General features: G+C 38.7%; 1 protein-coding gene across 1 annotated transcript in view; it reads right to left on the bottom strand.

The window, feature by feature from the left end:
- LOC133618892 (uncharacterized) overlaps window positions 1–20,817 on the bottom strand; it is a 41,983-nt gene that overhangs the window by 7,908 nt on the left and 13,258 nt on the right. The window contains exons 8-23 of the mRNA XM_061979748.2: window positions 18,757–18,976; window positions 18,347–18,496; window positions 14,855–15,072; window positions 13,850–13,925; window positions 13,469–13,759; window positions 12,153–12,389; window positions 11,912–12,064; window positions 11,560–11,738; window positions 11,127–11,319; window positions 10,927–11,046; window positions 10,727–10,846; window positions 10,572–10,592; window positions 10,371–10,432; window positions 9,572–9,764; window positions 9,241–9,369; window positions 8,948–9,080 (exon numbers count right to left, since the gene is read on the bottom strand). Coding sequence (XP_061835732.2) covers window positions 8,948–9,080; window positions 9,241–9,369; window positions 9,572–9,764; window positions 10,371–10,432; window positions 10,572–10,592; window positions 10,727–10,846; window positions 10,927–11,046; window positions 11,127–11,319; window positions 11,560–11,738; window positions 11,912–12,064; window positions 12,153–12,389; window positions 13,469–13,759; window positions 13,850–13,925; window positions 14,855–15,072; window positions 18,347–18,496; window positions 18,757–18,976 — 2,495 coding nt within the window. The remainder of the gene's footprint in view (window positions 1–8,947; window positions 9,081–9,240; window positions 9,370–9,571; window positions 9,765–10,370; window positions 10,433–10,571; window positions 10,593–10,726; window positions 10,847–10,926; window positions 11,047–11,126; window positions 11,320–11,559; window positions 11,739–11,911; window positions 12,065–12,152; window positions 12,390–13,468; window positions 13,760–13,849; window positions 13,926–14,854; window positions 15,073–18,346; window positions 18,497–18,756; window positions 18,977–20,817) is intronic.

Here is a 20,817-nt window from a genome sequence, read left to right as displayed (position 1 = left end):
TATGACCCTCCCTAGTGTGCCTCTGATCGGCTCGCCAGTGTCTGACCATGTCTGTGACCCAGACCGCTCTGGCTGCAGTGCCCTCTGCTGGTTGTTCACATTCAAACTCGGTCACATTTATTTGTGCATCTGGTTTGTGGTAGGAATGTCTCATCGACACAAAAGCAAAAAAGCGATCCACATATGAAAATTCAATACAAATACAAATACAAAATCAAGCATATTTAAATAAATATAAAAATATATTTACAAATACACGTTTATTTATACAAATTCTTGATTTATTTGTATGTCAAATTTTTATATTTATAAATTGTATTTGTATATATTTTCAAATCTCAAAAATATATTTACAAATACGTGTTTATTTATTACAAATTATTTATTTATTTGTACATCACATTTGTATTTGTATTTGTATATTTATATATATTTGCATATGTATTATATCATATTGATATATATAAGTTGATGTGAGACAATTCTACTTGCATACATTTCGCTTCAAAACAGAACTTTGGATAAAACTAAGGTACCATCGGCACACATCAAGTTTAAAATACCATCTTAAAGCGAAACACGTACTCAAGGATAGACCATAATTTTAGAATATTTAACATGTATTTATTATTTATCTACTAAGGATGTCCCAGTTCGATATATCAATATCCGTCTAATATTAACAAAAACAACAACAACAACAGCCAGTGTTGTCAAACCTCTTTGTGACTTATTTTGTAAACAGCTACTAGCGACAAATCTAGTGACTTTTCTCTGGGATATTGGAGACTTTTTTTTGTGTCTGGGAGACTCTGAGATGAAAGCAAGCAGCAGTCATCGTCCTCAGCGAGCAGTGACGGCTGCTGCCGGTCAGTTGGTACTGCTGCACCGATAGCTACATACTAGCATGAGGAAAACGCTAAGATGGCAAAGTTTACTGATTCAATGTCAACAAAAGTACCACAGTTAAGTTAAACATATGCCTTTGCTAAACGGACAGCCACCCAAGTCTTGCAAGAAGATGTCATTCATATCACCACAGCTGATCCGTCGTACAATACATTGAAGAGGCACAATTACAGCAAGGATAAACCAACCGCACTTTACAAATAGGAGCATCAACTTGCAACTACAGACTGAATGTGAATATATTTTGCTTCCTGTAAGTGATCACAATGAGCTGGGGTCACATTGTACCGAAAAAAGAGATCAGAATTGTCATCTGAAAAAGGTAAACAGGCTTGTTTGTTTAAACAACAGTTTAAACTAAAGAAGGAGTAAATTGTGGACTATGTTAAGTTGTTTATGAGTGTGTTTACAACATTATTGATTAGTAACTATTAGTAACATTATTAAACATTTAAAAAATCTTCCTGTATGACATTCTGACTACCAAATTGCATTTATATCCAAATATTGGGCTATTTTCCTAGGAAAATGTTATTTATGCAAGCAAATAATAATTAATCATCATTAATCACAGGTTCCGAGTGTGATTAATATGATTTAAAAAAATAATCACTTGACAGCCCTAGTAAATAATAAATGTTATTATAAATGTGCTTGTTTCTACATTACATATATACTAACAGCATGTATATGAAACCCTAATGGAGGTGTTTGGATGTTTCTAAGCGCTTTATAGGCAGAATGGGGCGACTTCCATAGGCTCCATTGTAAGCAGACTTTTAATCACATTTATTTACTATTGAGAATGCATAAAAAAAAGAAAATGTTCTGCTTATACATAGGGTATGTGAATGATCAACAAAATTCCCTAAAATGTGCAGTTCCCCTTTAAATATATCACTGATTCTCTCTAATCTAACATTGTAATCCCACAATACCAGAGCCTCCCCCTATATTATATCCATAGGGTCTAGTGTGCGCAGAAAGCGGGCCAGTCATCGAGGGGATTATGTGTCTCTAACACCTGGCCCAGATGCCGTACATCTGTACACATGCTGGGGACAAGGACACAGGATGATGCACGTCACAAACAGATACTGAATACATCTATCTTGTACGATGTTATCATCATATTACAAACCCCGTTTCCATATGAGTTGGGAAATTGTGTTAGATGTAAATATAAACGGAATACAATGATTTGCAAATCCTTTTCAACCCATATTCAATTGAATGCACAACAAAGACAAGATATTTGATGTTCAAACTCATAAACTTTTTTTTTTTTTTTTGCAAATAATTAACTTAGAATTTCATGGCTGCAACACGTGCCAAAGTAGTTGGGAAAGGGCATGTTCACCACTGTGTTACATGGCCTTTCCTTTTAACAACACTCAGTAAACGTTTGGGAACTGAGGAGACACGTTTTTTAAGCTTCTCAGGTGGAATTCTTTCCCATTCTTGCTTGATGTACAGCTTAAGTTGTTCAACGGTCTCCGTTGTGGTATTTTAGGCTTCAAAATGCGCCACACATTTTCAATGGGAGACAGGTCTGGACTACAGGCAGGCCAGTCTAGTACCCGCACTCTTAATATGAAGCCACGTTGATGTAACACGTGGCTTGGCATTGTCTTGCTGAAATAAGCAGGGGCGTCCATGGTAACGTTGCTTGGATGGCAACATATGTTGCTCCAAAACCTGTATGTACCTTTCAGCATTAATGGCACCTTCACAGATGTGTAAGTTACCCATGACTTGGGCACTAATACACCCCCATACCATCACAGATGCTGGCTTTTCAACTTTGCGACTATAACAATCCAGATGGTTCTTTTCCTCTTTGGTCCAGAGGACACGACGTCCACAGTTTCCAAAAACAATTTGAAATGTGGACTCGTCAGACCACAGAACACTTTTCCACTTTGTATCAGTCCATCTTAGATGAGCTCAGGCCCAGCGAAGCAGACGGCGTTTTTGGGTGTTGATAAACTGTTTTCGCCTTGCATAGGAGAGTTTTAACTTGCACTTACAGATGTAGCGACCAACTGTTGTTACTGACAGTGGGTTTCTGAAGTGTTCCTGAGCCCATGTGGTGATATCCTTTACACACTGATGTCACTTGTTGATGCAAGCCTGAGGGATCGAAGGTCACGGGTTTAGCTGCTTACGTGCAGTGATTTCTCCAGATTCTCTGAACCCTTTGATGATATTATGGACCGTAGATGGTGAAATCCCTAAATTCCTTGCAATAGCTGGTTGAGAAAGGTTTTTCTTAAACTGTTCAACAATTTGCTCACTCATTTGTTGACAAAGTGGTGACCCTCGCCACATCCTTGTTTGTGAATGACTGAGCATTTCATGGAATCTACTTTTATACCCAATCATGGCACCCACCTGTTCCCAATTTGCCTGTTCACCTGTGGGATGTTCCAAATAAGTGTTTATGAGCATTCCTCAACTTTATCAGTATTTATTGCCACCTTTCCCAACTAAGATGTCACGTGTTGCTGGCATCAAATTCTAAAGTTAATGATTATTTGCAAAAAAAAAAAAATGTTTATCAGTTTGAACATCAAATATGTTGTCTTTGTAGCATATTCAACTGAATATGGGTTGAAAATGATTTGCAAATCATTGTATTCCGTTTATATTTACATCTAACACAATTTCACAACTCATATGGAAACGGGGTTTGTACAAATATATATATGCAATCTCTGATGCAAGCAATCCTGTAGCGTTTTTACTTGTGCAATGCTGGACAGCCAGTTAACATCTAAATGTCCTCCAACAAGCAGACAACTTTGGTAATTTTTTTGTATTTTAGTCAAGTCATTTGGTCCGGACTCAGCCTGTACACAGTCACAGCCTCAAAGACTAGGGATTGGTACCTTACACATTTGAAGTGATTCAGTACCAAATCTCAGTACCTAGTAATCAGTTGTTTAATTTACAGTACTTTAAATCACTTTATATTGTGCTCAAGTGTACAAACCTTCACTAAAATAGGAACTTTTTTCAAGGCTGGAACCCATTATTCATATTTACATTGTTTCGTAAGGAGAAATTTGCTTCAGTATACAAACTTTTCGATTTATGAACCCTGTTCAAGAACCAGTCATAAATCAAGGTTCCACTGTATGTATCAGTGGCGGGCCTACTTAGTCCGCTTCCAATGAATACCTCATAATACCATAATTTTCGTCACCACATGAGCACGGCTGGAGAAATACAATACAGAAACACCCTTGCGCACTACCTCAATAGTGTACAAAACGGGCTATTTTACGGTGCATTTAAAACTCAATAAATCTGCATTCACAATTAAAACATAACTTTACGTGGCACTGTCAAAATTAAAATAATTGTGAAAACATTAAACGTGACAAAATACAGAAATAAGATATTTAAACTCATAATTTGCAGCACCCATCAGAAGTCATAAGCCCGAAGTACCGCTCATAGTTGATTGATTCGATTGGAAGTGGTGGACAAACCATTTCACCGGCTGGGACAGGTTATCTAGCTCGGGGGTCGGCCGACCTCGCCTTACGAAATCTATAGCTTCTCTTGAAATGCCCTTCTTAAAAATGGCCTTGCAAGTATATATCTGCAACTTAAGAAACGTTTTGCTCTCCTCCGGCCATTGTGGGTTAAAAAAGCGAGTAGATATAATTTCTCTGTTAGCCCAGTGTGCGGCTTTGTTGATTTGTATAGCACTTTCTGCTCTCGCAACTCACAACTTGTGATTGGACACTCACTTGTGAGTCACAAATGTGCAGGGATGAGAATTGATAATATTTTTCCGGTTCTGATTCCACATTCGATTCTGCTTAACGATTTAGTTCCTTTATCGGTTCTTATATCGATTTTAATTTGTAAAAAAAACAAAAAACAACTAACAACAAAACGGTACATTAGCATCCATTTTGTTTAGTTTAGAGGTAACAGTGAGGTCTTGAGAGGCACATAGCATAGAGCAGGGGTCGGCAACCTTTACCAGTCAAAGAGCCATTTTGACCAGTTTCACAAATTATAGAAATCAATGGGAGCCGCAAAATTTTTTTGAAATTTTAAATGACATTACACTGCATACAAAGTTTTTTTTTTATTTGTGCTATGTATAAACCAGGGATCTCAGACACGCTGCCCACACCATTATATGGAATTGAAAGCTGGTGCAGCACGCGGGTCTTAAAAGAATGGCGCTTCTCAGCGTCATGAGTGCCGTGATGGTACAGCATATGGCGCCCATTACAACCAGCATGCCTGATCAGCCACTCGTTGTATGGGGCTTCAGCTTGCTTACGTAGGTGACAGCAAGGCATACTTAGTCACAACCACACAGGTTACACTGACGGTGGCGGTATGAAAAAAACTTTAACACTCTTACTAATAATGCGCCACACTGTGAACCCACACCAAACAAGAATGACAAACACATTTCGGGAGAACATCTGCACCGTAACACAACATAAACACAACAGAACAAATACCCAGAATCCCATGCAGCCCGTACTCTTCCGGGATACATTATACACCCCCGCTACCAAAGGGGGGGGGGGGGTTGATGTGTGAGGGAGCAGGGTTGGTGTGGAGGCGGGGTTTGGTGGTAGCAGGGGTGTATAATGTAGCCCGGAAGAGTCAGGGCTGCATGGGATTCTGGGTGTTTGTTCTGTTGTGTTTATGTTGTGTTAAGGTGCAGATGTTCTCCCGAAATGTGTTTGTCATTCTTGTTTGGTTTTGGTTCAAAGTGTGGCGCATTATTAGTAAGAGTGTTAAAGTTGTTTTATATGGTCACCGTCAGTGTAACCTGTGTGGCTGTTGACCAAGTATGCATTGCTGTCACGTACGTGTGCAAGCAGAAAATGTATATTGTATAACAAGTGTTGGGCTGGCACGCTGTTAATACAGATTGTAGAGGGCGCCAAATGTTGTAACATCATGGTGCGCCCTCATTATAGCTGTAAGGGTGAAAATCGGTGAATATTAATCCCGGGAGTTTTCTGAGAGAGGCACTGAAATCCGGAAGTCTCACGGGAAAATTGGGGGGTTCAGCAAGTAAGCTGCTGAGCCGCATCAGAGTGATCAAAGAGCCGCATGCGGCTCCGGAGCCGCGGGTTGCCGACCCCTGGCATAGAGAATAAATATGACAAATAAACATTCCTCTGTAGAATTTAACAAAATAAAATATATGTGGAAGTTATGCAAGCTTGTAACATTTAGTAACAATTTCAAAACTTTTAAAATCTTTTTTCATCGCTCTAGAAAATATGCTATATGCATACATGCATACACACATACATAGGTACTTACGCTCCCACATACATATACAAATACAGTACATATTTACATACTCAAAGTTCGTACATCCACACGCACATTCATTATACAAACATACACATACATATACTGTACATAAACATTCACTGTACAAACATACAGTACATATACACATACTGTACATATACATTCACTGTACAAACACATGTACACATTCTGTACATATACAAGTGCATATGCATACGTACACTCATGCACATAATCACGTTTCATCAAACATATATTAACGTTGTTGCCCTAGGGTAAACTGGGTATAACACATGGCACACTGACAAAGCTTAACCTATTGTTACTATAACAATCTACAAGGTTAATGTAGGCTGCTTCTCTTTCTTCCCCTCCATTTTTCTGCATTCTTTCGTATCTCAGGTTATCATTACGTATATGTATTGTTGCATTTGAACAACTGTATTGTTGATAATAAAGGTAAAGTATTGGTATTGTTCATTATCAATAGCGCTATTTTTATTGGTATTTGTATTGCTCCATTTGTAGTGTAATAATGCTCATTGTCATTTCTGTATTATTTTTTATTTTCGCTAACTGCTTATTTGCTATCACTTTTACCATCATATTTGTACATATCGTATTTGCTGATGGTTGTTGTTGTTGTTATTGTTGTGTTTGCTGTTGTTGTTTTTGTCTCTCTGTCTAATCCCCCTCTTGTCCCCACAATTTCCCCTCTGTCTTCTTTCTTCTCTCTTTCTATCCCCTCCTGCTCCGGCCCGGCTGCACCAAATGATAATATAAATACATTTAATAAAGTCAAATACAAATAAGGCAACAAGAGAAGTATCCTACACTTCTCTTTTGTAAAGTAAATCTGAACAGCCGATATGGGCATCTACATCAACTATATGATTTGCCTGAGAAGCTGGACAGGACAAAAATAAATAAAAATAAAAAATACAAAATAAAATATGCTGGTGAACTCAAAATATTAAAATAGGTTGTTTAGATTTACAATGTGAAACTATTATATACTGTACATAACATGCAACTCAAGATATTTCAAGACTTACTTTAATAAAATGTTGAGGATTATGGCTTGCATTTTATGAAGACCTTGAATTGAAAATCTCAGAAAATGTGCAAAAATTGTAAGCTAAGCACAAATGTCATTTTGCATGAGTTTATATCACATATTAGTTTCACATTTGAAGTTGATTGTCTGACATGAATGTACACCATATTCTACTTTTATGAGTTTTAACTGTATAATATAATGACTGAGGGAAAATTTGGTTGTAGGAAAACATGCAACATTTCACCGACTACAACTGAACATTCACTTTGTTAAAATCAGGAGCACTGTGGCAAATGAGATCAAGCTTTTGACCACAAACGTATTCACAACTTGTCTGTTCTGCGTGTACTCTTTTTCATGTTGCGATGAAATAGAAGCAGGCAGCAGACATGAAATGGAGCTAGTACTTACTGCCCGGCTCGGAGCTAGTCAGAATCTGTCTCTCGTCTTGCTCATTTAAATGAGAAGGTATTCATTTTATTTAACAAATAATAGCACTAACATGATAGGCGGTGAATTAGTACCTGTTGTATTTACACCAGATGACGTGGTTACTGCTGCTGAGATGAGATTGACGCGGCTAAAAAACGCGACATTCATTTATAGTTATTGCATGCGGTGTGTTCAAATGTTTCTGCATATTGCGCATTAGTCCTCCTCTTGCTGAAATAGCAATCTTGCAAGTAGCAATGTTGCAATCTTTTCTTGTAAAATGTGGTCAATTTAAAAGCGTTTGTTTCACCCGTGCGCCGCCATTTTGCTGTCTTACGTCACTACACGCGTTGCGTAATGACGTCATTCCCATCCAAGGAATTGATACACTGGGAACCAATTATTGTCGATTCCCATCCCTACAAGTGAGTATTCAATCACAGGAGGCGTATATGTCACTTTCAACGGTTCAACGTGTGGCAACCTAGGAAGGCCTACTGTCAACAACTCGTGCTCTGATTGGCTGGTGTAACTATCTATCAACTGTATGTGCCCCGTTCACCTACGTTGCGCGGACCGCAGCATTGATTCAGAGGGCCTCCGGTAGATTTCGTACAGCTTGAGCAACAAGCGAGCTGAATTCTGTGAATTCTGATTGGATAAAAGCTTGTAAAAACGTAAAAACAGCAACATCGGAGCCTAATATGACATGAAGAGAATATGATGAATACTTTTACTTTTGTTGCTGTAATGTTGTTGTGTTTGGAAACAAAATACATTGTTGAGCTATTACCCTGTTGTTATGTTGGTTTAATATGTACAAATATATATATATATATATATATATATATATATATATATATATATATATATATATATATATATATATATATATATATATATATATATATATATATATATACATACATAAATGTGTGTGTGCGTGTCTATGCATATCTACATATTTATATGCATATATATGTATATATATATATATATATATATATATATATATATATATATATATACATATATATACATATATATATATATATACATATATATACACACATATATATACACTCATATATACATATATATATATATATATATATATATATATATATATATATATATCAATTAATATATATATATATATATATATAAATATATACATTAGACCTTTAAGCCTGTTGTTATGTTTTTTGGTGAGCATGTGCAGTTTGCGTTACTTACTCTCCACTAACAGTCTTCTTAGAGCAACAGAAACAAGCAAGTGCAGCCAGAAGGAGCAGCAGAGGGATGCCGATACCCAGAACCAGGCCAAGAATAAGGTCCAGGTCTGTGTTGTTCAATGTGTCTCGATCTGCTGAGTTTCAGATTAAATCACATCGGACGAACTGATTAACTCAACAAAAACATCTAATGTGGCTTTTCCTGCAGACATAGCTATTGATACACACATTTCCTAACTTATTAGCTGCATTGTCATTCACCTGCTTTGAAATTGCTTTTAAAAAGACACTCACTTAGTACACAGGACTGGGCTTCATCCACATCAGTTGTGCCATTGCACACACACCTGTAGCCTCCATAAGTGTTGGTGCAGAGAGCAGGGTGCACACACACCGCCTCCTTGGCCTTACACTCATCCAAATCTGTGGGTGGGAAGACAAAGAGCAAGTAGGAGACATAAATCTTTCTTCAACATGGTATTTTCGAGGCGATTCGAGTTTTACTGTTTAACAGCATATATTAGTGTATTATGGTACAATGATAGAATATAATATTGTTGGCTTGGACGGCTAAGCTTGAAAACAACAACTGCTGCCTTCAAAGAACGGGATCTCCTCAGTTTACCATCAACTTCTATGGAGCTGATGTCATAGTGGCTGCTGACACTGGCCAGGTAGTCCCTGATGTACCAGTGCGGTGTGTCACTGGACACGTTGATGCGATATTCAACCAGGCGTGGACCGGAGCTCTGTCCTGGATCCTTCCTGCTGGCATTGTAGAATTTGTTCTGGAAGCCCATCGACAGGATGTCAACCAGCTGAAGGAAAAATACATCATTGTTTGTTACTTTGAAAAATACAAATAATTTAAATAGTCAGTAGCCAACAATTATATAATCACTCACAGTGATACCTTGATTTGTGTATGCCCCTCTTTTTGTATGATTAGATTTTTGTTGAAAATATTTGCCCTAGTTTTTCTATTCTGATGATCTTTCTTTGTATGTCGTACAACCAAAAACTGTGCATTACAAGCTCAGCTCATCGCAGTATTTGCCAACAAAAGTCTTCAATTAAGGTAAAAGTAATGTTAAATGTTTATTTATCTATTACATGTCATGATCTCACATGACAGGTATTACTAGTTTCTGGTATTTAGTTGTATTTCCAATCAAGTGCTCTTATAATTGTTTTTACTTCTTGTTTGCCTCCGTTTGCCACTAACAATTGCAATTTGTTTTTGTGTTATCTGCTTTTCTCTCTTAAAAGAATGCTTCTTATCTGTACATCGTTTCCAATACCTGCATCCTGGGGTCCAGACCAGACCGACAGAATGGACAGTTTTGGTTTTTGTACAATTCGCTCTTCTTTGGACTTTTTGGAACAGATTACTGACGAGTACCACTTGTACACAAAAAGCTCACCTGCTCGAGTCCATCTGCTCTGTTCCTCCTCCAGTCCACAGAAACGTTGAACACATTACCTCCTGCAGACACATAACAGCCTCAACACATGTGTAGTGATATCTTATGCCTATATTGGGGCATGTCTGCCACTGTATGTACATAGAAACTGGCCATTGGCCACCATGAATGAAACAGTATAAAACAATATTGAAAGCTTACCTGGAGGATTGCCAGCGTCGCCTGAAGAGAAAAAATTAATAATTTGCATTATATTTAATGTCTACATGTACTGTAATTTATTTATTAATTTAATTAACAAAGAATAACACAAAAATGCATTTACTGATATCATGATGACATACGTATACACATACCACAACCATCAGACTCTCTTGTGTCCTGATATCTGCAGGAGCAGTCAACAGAGCCTGGTTTGTTCTTACACTCAAACTTGGCATTCGGACAAGCTGACAGCTCAGCGCATTCGTCGATATCTTTAGTACGCACACAGACAGCTGCACTGTTAGATTACTGTTAATCAATGCGAGAATATTCATCTTTTAAGGCTCCGTACCTGTACAATTGATTCCATTTCCGAAAAAGCCAGGCTTACATGTGCATGTGTAGTTTTGTTTTGTGCTGGAGCAAATCGCATCTTTATGGCACGGGAAAGGGAAAGGAGGCATGCACATGTCTGGAAAGTACATCACAAAGCAAGACTGAGATGTGAAACTGATTATTTAGATCAAAAATAACAATTCATTTGGGACTGACCATGCTCAAAGCACTTGTATCCCTGCTTTCCGTTTGTCACTGTATTGTCCGGGCATTGTCTACAGGTAAAATCTTTAGGGTGTGACTCAGATTGGCACTGCACCCCTCGGTAACATGGCTTGCCTATGCATGGGTCTGCAACCGTTCCACAAAACTTCCCACTGAATCCTTTAAGGCAAAGGCATCCCAACACCTGGAACATTACCAGAGATACACTACTAAAAACCTGATAATGCCACGATATACACATCATATCCATACAAAAACAATGCAACCAAGTTGTGCATTCTTTTTCGGGTCATTCAGCTGGGTCTGTTGATTGATTCTTAACAGTACTCTATGGTTAAAAAACAATGAAGCTACCCCTAATCTGATAGTTCCACATTTTGGGTGACATTAGTTTTGAAGGCATTGGCATTTCTCAAAGGTTTACCTGGAACTTTCCCTGAAGATGGTTTTCCGTGACGCTGTCATACTGACAAGTCCCTCCATTAAGGCAGTTGCAGATTCGCAGGATGGGGGTAAACAATGAGCTGGAGAGCCTGTCTGTGACCTTAATAGTAAGCTGGACAGGATCAGTGCCAAGGGGTCTCCAGGATAAGTAACCATCACCTGGATTGGAGAAAGGGGCGAATAGTCTGAAACTCATTTACTGCACTTTTTGGCCAAATAGCGAGTGATTTTTTTTTTACTAGTCAATAATTACAGTGTTTATTTTGTTTTGGCTCTACCTGCAGCAAGGGTTCAAGTTCAACTTGCATAAACAGTAAATTGCTATGACTCACCACTGCCAATGGAGGCCTGCGGAGGTCTTGGAAAGAGTAGTGAATAGGTTATAGGATCTTCATTTGGGTCCAGGGCAATGATCCGGATATTAACTGTAGAGTTCACTTCCGCATGGATCATTGTAGGTTCTGTCACTATTGGAGGTGTGTTGCCTACCAGCGCATACATACAAAACCAATCAAATATAGTCAAAGGACAGTTCTTAATTTTTAAATCCTCTGAAAATAGTATAGAAATTACCATAGATTAGGGCCAAATTTTGGTACTGTTTTTCAGCATTCAAGGTTTGAAGGCCCAGGTCTGAGCTGCCGGATGCGAGGGTGTCGTGGACACACGGCATGCTGCCTTGGCAGGTTTTTCTTAGCTCCTCCACCACATCAGGACTAAAGCCTTCATACAACTCTTTGGAAGAGACTGGTTCAAGTGGAACCAGTGGAGAGGAAGAAAACAGCAGGCTCTCTGGTTGTGGGACTGTCCCTAAACACAAATGGGTCAAATGTATTACACGTAAAGCTCTTGTTTTTGTTTGAATGTGCCAATGTATGTAAGTACCGGTAATTGCATGTTTTTCAATAAAAAATACCAGTTGAAGAAAAATGTATGAGCGATAACTTTGCAAGGGGATACAGTTAGAGGTGAGCTTGCCTCCCATGAGACATCAGTTAAAGGGATAGACCAATCCTATAATCAGGATCAGTATAAGTTCAATACGGGACAAATTTACTGATTAAAATATTGAGGGAGAAAATATAACCAGTTCGATCAGATCCAAAAGTAAATGGTCAATTGAATGTAGCTTGACATAACGTAAACAGAGACACAGTGGCTGCAATATACTGTAGCGCAGTAGCGACAGTTCCGTGCTATGTTTTGTAAGGTTAGTGTTAAATATAGAAATTATGCTCAACATTGCAACTCTACTGCTGGATTTGGTGACCAAACTCATAAAGGCCATTATAATATGTACATTTAAAGTTTGAATAAAAAGCAGCTGTAACAACAATGCATAAATTGAGCTATATAGCGGCAATCAATGTATTATTTTCCATCAGGGCAGCAAAATATTTGTTGCAGAGTTTTATCATATTTTTTATGTCTAATACTTTTACAGTGTGGGTTCCCTACGGGTACTCCGGCTTCCTCCCACCTCCAAAGACATGCACCTGGGGATAGGTTGATTGGCAACACTAAATTGGCCCTAGTGTGTGAATGTGAGTGTGAATGTTGTCTGTCTATCTGTGTTGGCCCTGTGATGAGGTGGCGACTTGTCCATGGTGTACCCCGCCTTACGCCCGAATGCAGCTGAGATAGGCTCCAGCACCCCCGCGACCCCGAACGGGACAAGCAGTAGAAAATGGATGGATTGACTATTACAATAAAGGAGAACGATGTTTGGTATAGATATCGGCAGATATTGTGCATCCCTAATTAGTTTAACTGCTCATACTTGTCTTTTGAATCAATAAAAAGAACAAAGGCTTATAGGGCTTAAAATCATAATCCATCCATTTTCTAAAATCATAATCAATTGAATGTATGTGTCAACATTTACTTACAAGACAGCCCAAATTGATGCAGCTTTTCTTCCGATGGTGGGTTGAAATTATGCGAGGACATGAGCCTGCCATCAGACATAAGGAAGTCATCTGAGCGGTTAGAACTCCAGAGGCCCAATAGACCCACAGTTCGGTTGTAAAAAGTCTGGGGAACTTCCACCATAGCTGCCAACTGTTTGTGGCCTTCCACACGCCACACAAGCACATGCAGACCACCAGCGTACACAGCTGCACAACGATCCACTGAGATACAGCGTACAGCAAAGTCTCTCTCCCCTATGTGCACTACACCTGAAAAAACGTTTATCATACAAAAATGTTTATCTATTTCATGAAAGAGATAAGTCGTAAAGGCTGGATCTAATGTGTACTGTTATTTACCAATAGTGATGAATACTTCAGCTTCGTCAACAAACACCCGCAGTCCTTTACCTTTCTCTGCACATCTCCATTCAACCTGTAAGAATTGGCCACACATAGTTTACATGTGATCAGGTTTTGTATACTGGGACTTATCACAGCAACCTGACCCTCAATGTCAGACCTATTTATTGGTTAATGGACCAAAAAGGAACATAAACTTCTCAGCGGGTCTTGAGTCCTAATGAGACATTGGATTTGATAAGGATTTTTTGTCACTTTTCTACAGCGAGTGAGCATCTGTGATCTACTAGTTTTTATCATTTTTGTGGTCAGCAGAATTATTTACTTAAATTTTGTTCAGTTCTATTCCATTTATTGATAAGTTGACAAAATTAAAACTGTGGCCCTGTGTTATTTTGCTTGCTTCCAGAGGCTTTTATTTTTTAGAAGAGAACCTTTTAATTTCCATATTTGCACTTGTGATTATCATTTACATTTGGGTCCACTATTCTATTCTGCTCCATCTACAGGAGTCCACCTCTTGTCGTACCAGTCTTAACATGCAGTATATTTAGGCCCCAGGACCGGATTGTTTTGCAATGGGAACTGACTTTCCATGAGTTTATCATATATGAGGTTGGTAATACATAGAAATAATATTTAATAACAGGAAAACACTAAAAACAGCTAAAACAGACCCCTTTGGTTTAAAGAACAACAACAATATAAGCTGATGTACAGTATATGATCGGAAAACTGTTGTTTGTATATACTGAGTCACTTCTTCATGTTGCTAAGGCTAGGATGTCATACAGTACTGTTTTTTTTAAAAGAAACATATTTTCAGAAGTAATTTTGATTGAAAGATCCCACACATAACTCAAACCTTTTCTACAGAAAGGTTTGCAAAAGATGAAAACAAAAAAATACAACTCTGCACAAGAAAGAATAAGATCTCATGAATACAGTGGATTGATACACACACTTTTGTTTTCATTTTTTCATACACATAAGCGCACTGACCTTGCCAATGCCCTGGTAGAAGGCAGCCATGCGCACCACCACTGGTAAGTCAATGTTCCCTTGTGTGTCTGTGTGTAGCCTCTCAGTCTGTCCTTGTAAAGTGAAGATATTAGATCCCGTGTTGGAAGACAGCCGCACAATCACAAACTCTCCTAGGGCCTTGAAGGAGTATTCTGTCCCATCAAAGGTGATGAAGTGGAGGCTGCCATACACCATAGCTGCAACATATAATTGATTTTACAGTCAAGCAAATTAATTTGCAAGATTCAAATCCATTCATCCATCTTTTTGGCCCTTTTTCATTGAGAAAACAGTTCCAGTAAGGAAGTACAGAGTTCCCTGTCTCTGGCCACCTCCTCCAATTCCAAGGTTCGATGTCAAGTTTTTGGTCCCTTCCTCGTTAGGCATGCTTGTAAAACCTTACCAGGGAGGCGTCTGGAAAGCATCCAAACTAGAGTTTGTGAACATAGGTGAAGGTAGGAACATAGAAAAGAGAGACCACCACCCCAAGTCTGCCAATTCAGAGGTACCATCCCTAAATTGAAATGGAAAAATGTGTCAACCATGACAGTCCTGCAATATCCATCGCCTTGATGTATTCTGGGTGAATCTCATCCATCCCAGCACTTTGCAACAGATTACTTTTATCACTACCTCAGATACCTACAGCGCTTCCGTAAAGTATTCACAGCGCTTCACTTTTTCCACCTGTTATGTTACGACCTCATTCCAAAATGGAATAAATTCATTTTTGTCCTGAAAATTCTGCAAACAATACCTCATTACGACATGTGAAAATGTGTTATAAAATTGTTTTTGCAAATGTATAAAACAATAGGAAACTAAAAAAAATCACATGTACGTAAGTATTCGCAGCATTTGCTCATTACTTTGTTGATGCACAACTGGCAGCAATTACACTCAAGTCTTTTTGAATACGATGCCACAAGTTTGGCACACCTATCTTTGGGCAGTTTCGCCCATTCCTCTTTGACCATTCCTCTTTGCAGCACCTCTCAAACTCCATCAGGTTGGATGGGAAGCGTTGGTTTTAATGCAGGATGTCTCTGTTCATTGCTGTATTCAACTTAGTCTAGTTAGGGAGGTGACCAAGAACCCGATGGTCACTCTGTCAGAGCTACAGCATTCCTCTGTGGAGTGAGGAGAACCTTCCAGAAGGACAACCATCTCTGCAACAATCCACCAATTAGGCCTGTATAGTAGAATGGCCAGACGTAAACCATTCTTTCGTGAAAAGAAACAAAATTAGCTCGTCTGATGAGACAAAGATTTAACTGTTTGGCATGAATGACATATTTGGAGGAAACCAGGCACCGATCACCACCAGGCCAATACCATCCCTACAATGAACCATGGTGGTGGCAGCATCATGCTGTGGGGGTGTTTTTCAGCTAGGACACAAGTCAGGATAGAGGAAAAGATGAATACAGCAATGTACAGAGACATTCTGGATGAAAACCAATGGTTCCCATCCAACCTGATGGAGCTTGAGAGGTGCTGCAAAGAGGAATGGGCAAAACTGCCCAAAGATAGGTGTGCCAAGCTTGTGGCATCATATTCAAAAGGTCTTGAGGCTGTACATTCTGCTAAAGGTGCATCAACAAAGTATTGAGCAAAGGCTGTGAATACATATCATTTTATTTGAGTTTTAAATTTTTTTTATAAATTTGCCATTAAATAGAAAAAAAACAAAAAACTTTTCACATTGTCATTATGGCGTATTGGCTATAGAATTTTGACAACAAAATGAATGTGTTTCATTTTGGAATAAGGCCATACTATAACAAAATGTGGAAAAAGTGAAGTGATGTAAATACTTTCCGGATGCACTCTTTGAGGCCTATTGAATAATTTGTTTTGCTTTGGCCTCACAAATCTCTTGCCATACTCATGTTTGCTTCAGCAACTACCAGCTGCATGTCATTTCTTATGATGATAGAACTGCAAAGTTGATTACAGCCTTGCAGCCCATGGTGTCTTGGTGCTAGGTGCACTTATGATCATTCTTATACTCAAAGATTTATTCGGGAAAAAACGTGGCTTGCACAGAAGTCCAATAGCATAACATTGCCGACTCTCAGATCCTCCCAATCACACACCTCCAAGTTTCACTGTTACACATTGCTAACATGGATCTTCGGACCCAAAATCGTAGTCTTACAACCTTCTCATTCAAGGGGTACTCCACCAATGTATAGGCAACAAGTCTGGGTATAGTAATAAGCGCACACCCACTCGATGCATTTCTTCAGCAGTAACTCTATAGTATAGAATAAAGTCCAAACCATCTTGTGAAATTTGGTTCTGGAACTCAAACTGACTATACCTAGTCTGAACCGTTTTATCTCACCCACCCGCTTAGACTACTTCCGCACCAAAGAGGTGACGTTCCATGTCCATGGAACTCTACCCCCTTGACCACGTGATGGTGGTGGTTCATAGACGAGGATTTAAATACTATTGGAATATACGTTCTTGTTGGCGAGTATATACTGTGCATCTGATATAATAATGAGGTGTAGTTGTATCATAAAACTCTACATGTGTCATTTCATCATAATTACTCTGATCGCCCGGGTTTGTCCGTTTGTTAAGGGGCGCCGCCCATGTGGCAACGCATCAGCCTCCAGTCCTGTTGGACATGTAGACTGCGAACAAATCTCGTTGTACTTTTTGAGTGCAATGAAAACTAAAGCTCAAACTCAAAAGGTTAAGAGATGTTTTTATAAAACTTGCAGGAAATGGAATAAGGAACATGTGAGTAGATTTTGGGGGTGATGTGCATCACTGTCACCATGTTCCGCCCCATATTTTACCCCGTAGCGGCATGCTGCCATTCTGTGTGTCGCCGTTTAGCCCTTACATTGCTCATTGTATTGCTCAGTGCTTTATTGTGTGTCTTCTGTGTGTTTTTATCGACAACAATTTCTAAATTTTGCTCACTTAATTTAGTTCCAAGAAAAAAATACCGGCCGAGTGTAACACAGACAAACTCTGACCGAGTTGAAAAGCTGTTGCTCATTTGGATACATAGCGAGCAGCCTCGGCGAGGCATTTAGTGCATGTCGACTTGTTGTCAGCCATGGGTAGTTTGAGAGATTCAAAAAGCAAACCGGCATCCACAGTGTGTTAGACACACATAGGCTGCTAGCTATTAGCTTTAACAAGGATTTTGTGAAGCAGGATTGTATCCATGAAGAGTGTGCACAAGGTAAAGTTTATTTTATTTAGTTAGTTAGCAACACATCTCAAAAAGTTGGTGGGATAAAGGACGATGTAATTCGAATAAGGGTGTGACCCAAATCACTGTCTGGTTTCAGGATTATTGAAAATGATTCTTTATTATTGAGATATAGGGCCTGGCAGAGGGTTGTGCTCTCCGAGTGTTTTTCTGTTAACATTTCCACAGTTAATGTGTGAGTTTTGTGACATGTTTATTTTTCTGTATTCACAATAAAGAAAACCCCTTACCGATTCCCTTTGTTGCCCTGTTGGCTGGCTTGCTGCCATCTAGACGAACCCAATTATAGCCATTGCAACTGTCCAGAGGGCGCTTGCTGAGATATTGGTGGCAGAGGGGAGACTCAATGCAACACCATTGGAAAGGTAAGAGATCTTCATCTGAAACGAGGGGGGAGGTAAGATGAAATAACATGAAAAAGAACAGTGTTTCGCACAAATGAACAGTCGGGGTTTGCTGCATTAGGACTCATAAACAGTTTCATATCCTTACATTATTACAGTTTTAAATCAGTACCAAGCGCATAAATTATATGAATACAATGTAAATGTAAACATATATATTGGTTCAAAATACATTTGATTGTCAATTTTGTTTGAATATCCAGTTATACAACACACAATAGAGTCACGTGTATTACCAATATGCTTTTGGTTTCTTCGACTTGTGAAGTAGCGTTCATTGAAACCTGCCAGCAGAGGTCCCTCTGGATCATATACACATCTTTTTCCTGATTCTTTGTGGGACAAAATTGACTTGAAAATGTGGCGCCCAGCACCAACCCATCTCTGACCCCTCAAAGTCGTCAACTTTTCTCCATGGTCAGCAGTATCCTGCAAGAAGGACAAGTCTTCCAGAGCCTGAGTGCGAGCACAAGGACAAGAGGGTAGCCCTTCAGTCCATTCAGCAGGTTCAGGCTCCTTCATTGCCCATGACTGGCACATCAGTCCTGGGTCCGCATGAGACTTGTCGATTTCATTGAAATCATACACAAATTGGCCTAACTTTCCCAAAGGCCCTTTCACTTGCTGTGGTCTGTATCGCCCCCCTGGACCAAACAGGTTTTCTGGGGGCATAGTGGTCTCTATGTGGATGTTTTTTCCATCTGTATAGCCAATGAGAGCCTCAAGATTTTCTCTCTGTCCGGGACCCCAATTCATGTCCCCATATTGTAGGAGGGCAAAGGAGCGTGCTCCATCCGTAGTAAGAATGCATTGGAATGTGTTAGTCTGAAAAAAATACACAATATGTTAGTTAATGCATGTATTTAATTGATTTATGACTTTTTATGGCTGTGCAATGTACATCAACATTGTAAAGTACAGGGTTTGTAGGCATGACAAAACAATTAGTAACAAGCTTTAGTGCAGGGGTCACCAACGCGGTGCCCGCGGGCACCAGGTCGCCTGTAAGGACCAGATGAGTAGCCCGCTGGCCTGTTCTAAAAATAGCTCAAATAGCAGCACTTACCAGTGAGCTGCCTCTATTTTTTAAATGTTATTTATTTACTAGCGAGCTGGTCTCGCTTTGCTCGACATTTTTAATTCTAAGAGAGACAAAACTCAAATAGAATTTGAAAATCCAAGAAAATATTTTAAAGACTTGGTCTTCACAAACTGACAAAGAAACAGGTAACAGATTTGGTGTCCAGTTCAAAGTGTGACATGATTTATTTAAAAATTTGAGAGTTGACTTTTGTATTTTACATGAGTTATTATTTGTACAAACATGGTGCAAAGTAATTCATGATTTGTTAAAAAATGTTAGTGTCTAGCTAGTTAAAATGGGATATTGTGATTTCACAAGACTGTCTTAGAAGTGATCATTTGAAAATGTTCAATTTGAAAAATGTGCACTTAGAGAAAATATAAAAATAAAGTGTTGCATATTGATATTTATCTGTTTCTATATATATTTATTGTGAGAAATCATTAAGATTATCAGTGTTTCCACAAAGATAAATATAATTAATTATTAATAATAACATAGAGTTAAAGGTAAATTGAGCAAATTGGCTATTTCTGGCAATTTATTTAACTGGTAGCCCTTCGCATTAATCAGTACCCAAGAAGTGGCTCTTGGTTTCAAAAAGGTTGGTGACCCCTGCTTTAGTGCTTCTGCTGAAACATGCCTCAAGGTGGCGCTTAAGTTCAACCAATGTCTACAGTAGGCTACTGTGCAGTAAGCTACTAAACTAGTAACACCTTCTTTTCTAGTATTAAATTTATATTCTATCATAACACTAAAACTAATAATTTATTACTTCAGAAAAAAAAAAAAAAAAATTATATTTGAGTGACTTAAGTGTATTCAAATGTAATATAATCCTTGAAATAATGATATTGTTATTATTCTCTGTTATGTTTTTGTTAATTGTATGTATCTAACTGTTTAATGTTTATTATGCAAAGGAATATGCAAAAACTACTTGACCGATTTTTAGGAAACTTTGCAAAGCAAGGAATAACCTATTCAACTTTTACATGTTTAAGTCTTTTTACTGGCTAAAAAATATTAATTTATTTGTCAATATGAAAAAATGCTAACGTTATTGCTGATAACTCACTAACATTACCATCCATCCATCCATTGTCTACCGCTTGTCCCTTTCGGAGTTGCGGGGGGTGCTGGAGCCTATCTCAGCTGCAGTCGGGCAGTAGGCGGGGTACACCCTGGACAAGTCGCCACCTCATCGCAGACC

This window comes from Nerophis lumbriciformis, linkage group LG02 (genome assembly GCF_033978685.3).
Source record: "Nerophis lumbriciformis linkage group LG02, RoL_Nlum_v2.1, whole genome shotgun sequence".
NCBI lineage: Eukaryota > Metazoa > Chordata > Actinopteri > Syngnathiformes > Syngnathidae > Nerophis > Nerophis lumbriciformis.
Note: the sequence above shows the minus strand (reverse complement) of the source record. Positions and strands in the feature narration are given on the sequence as shown.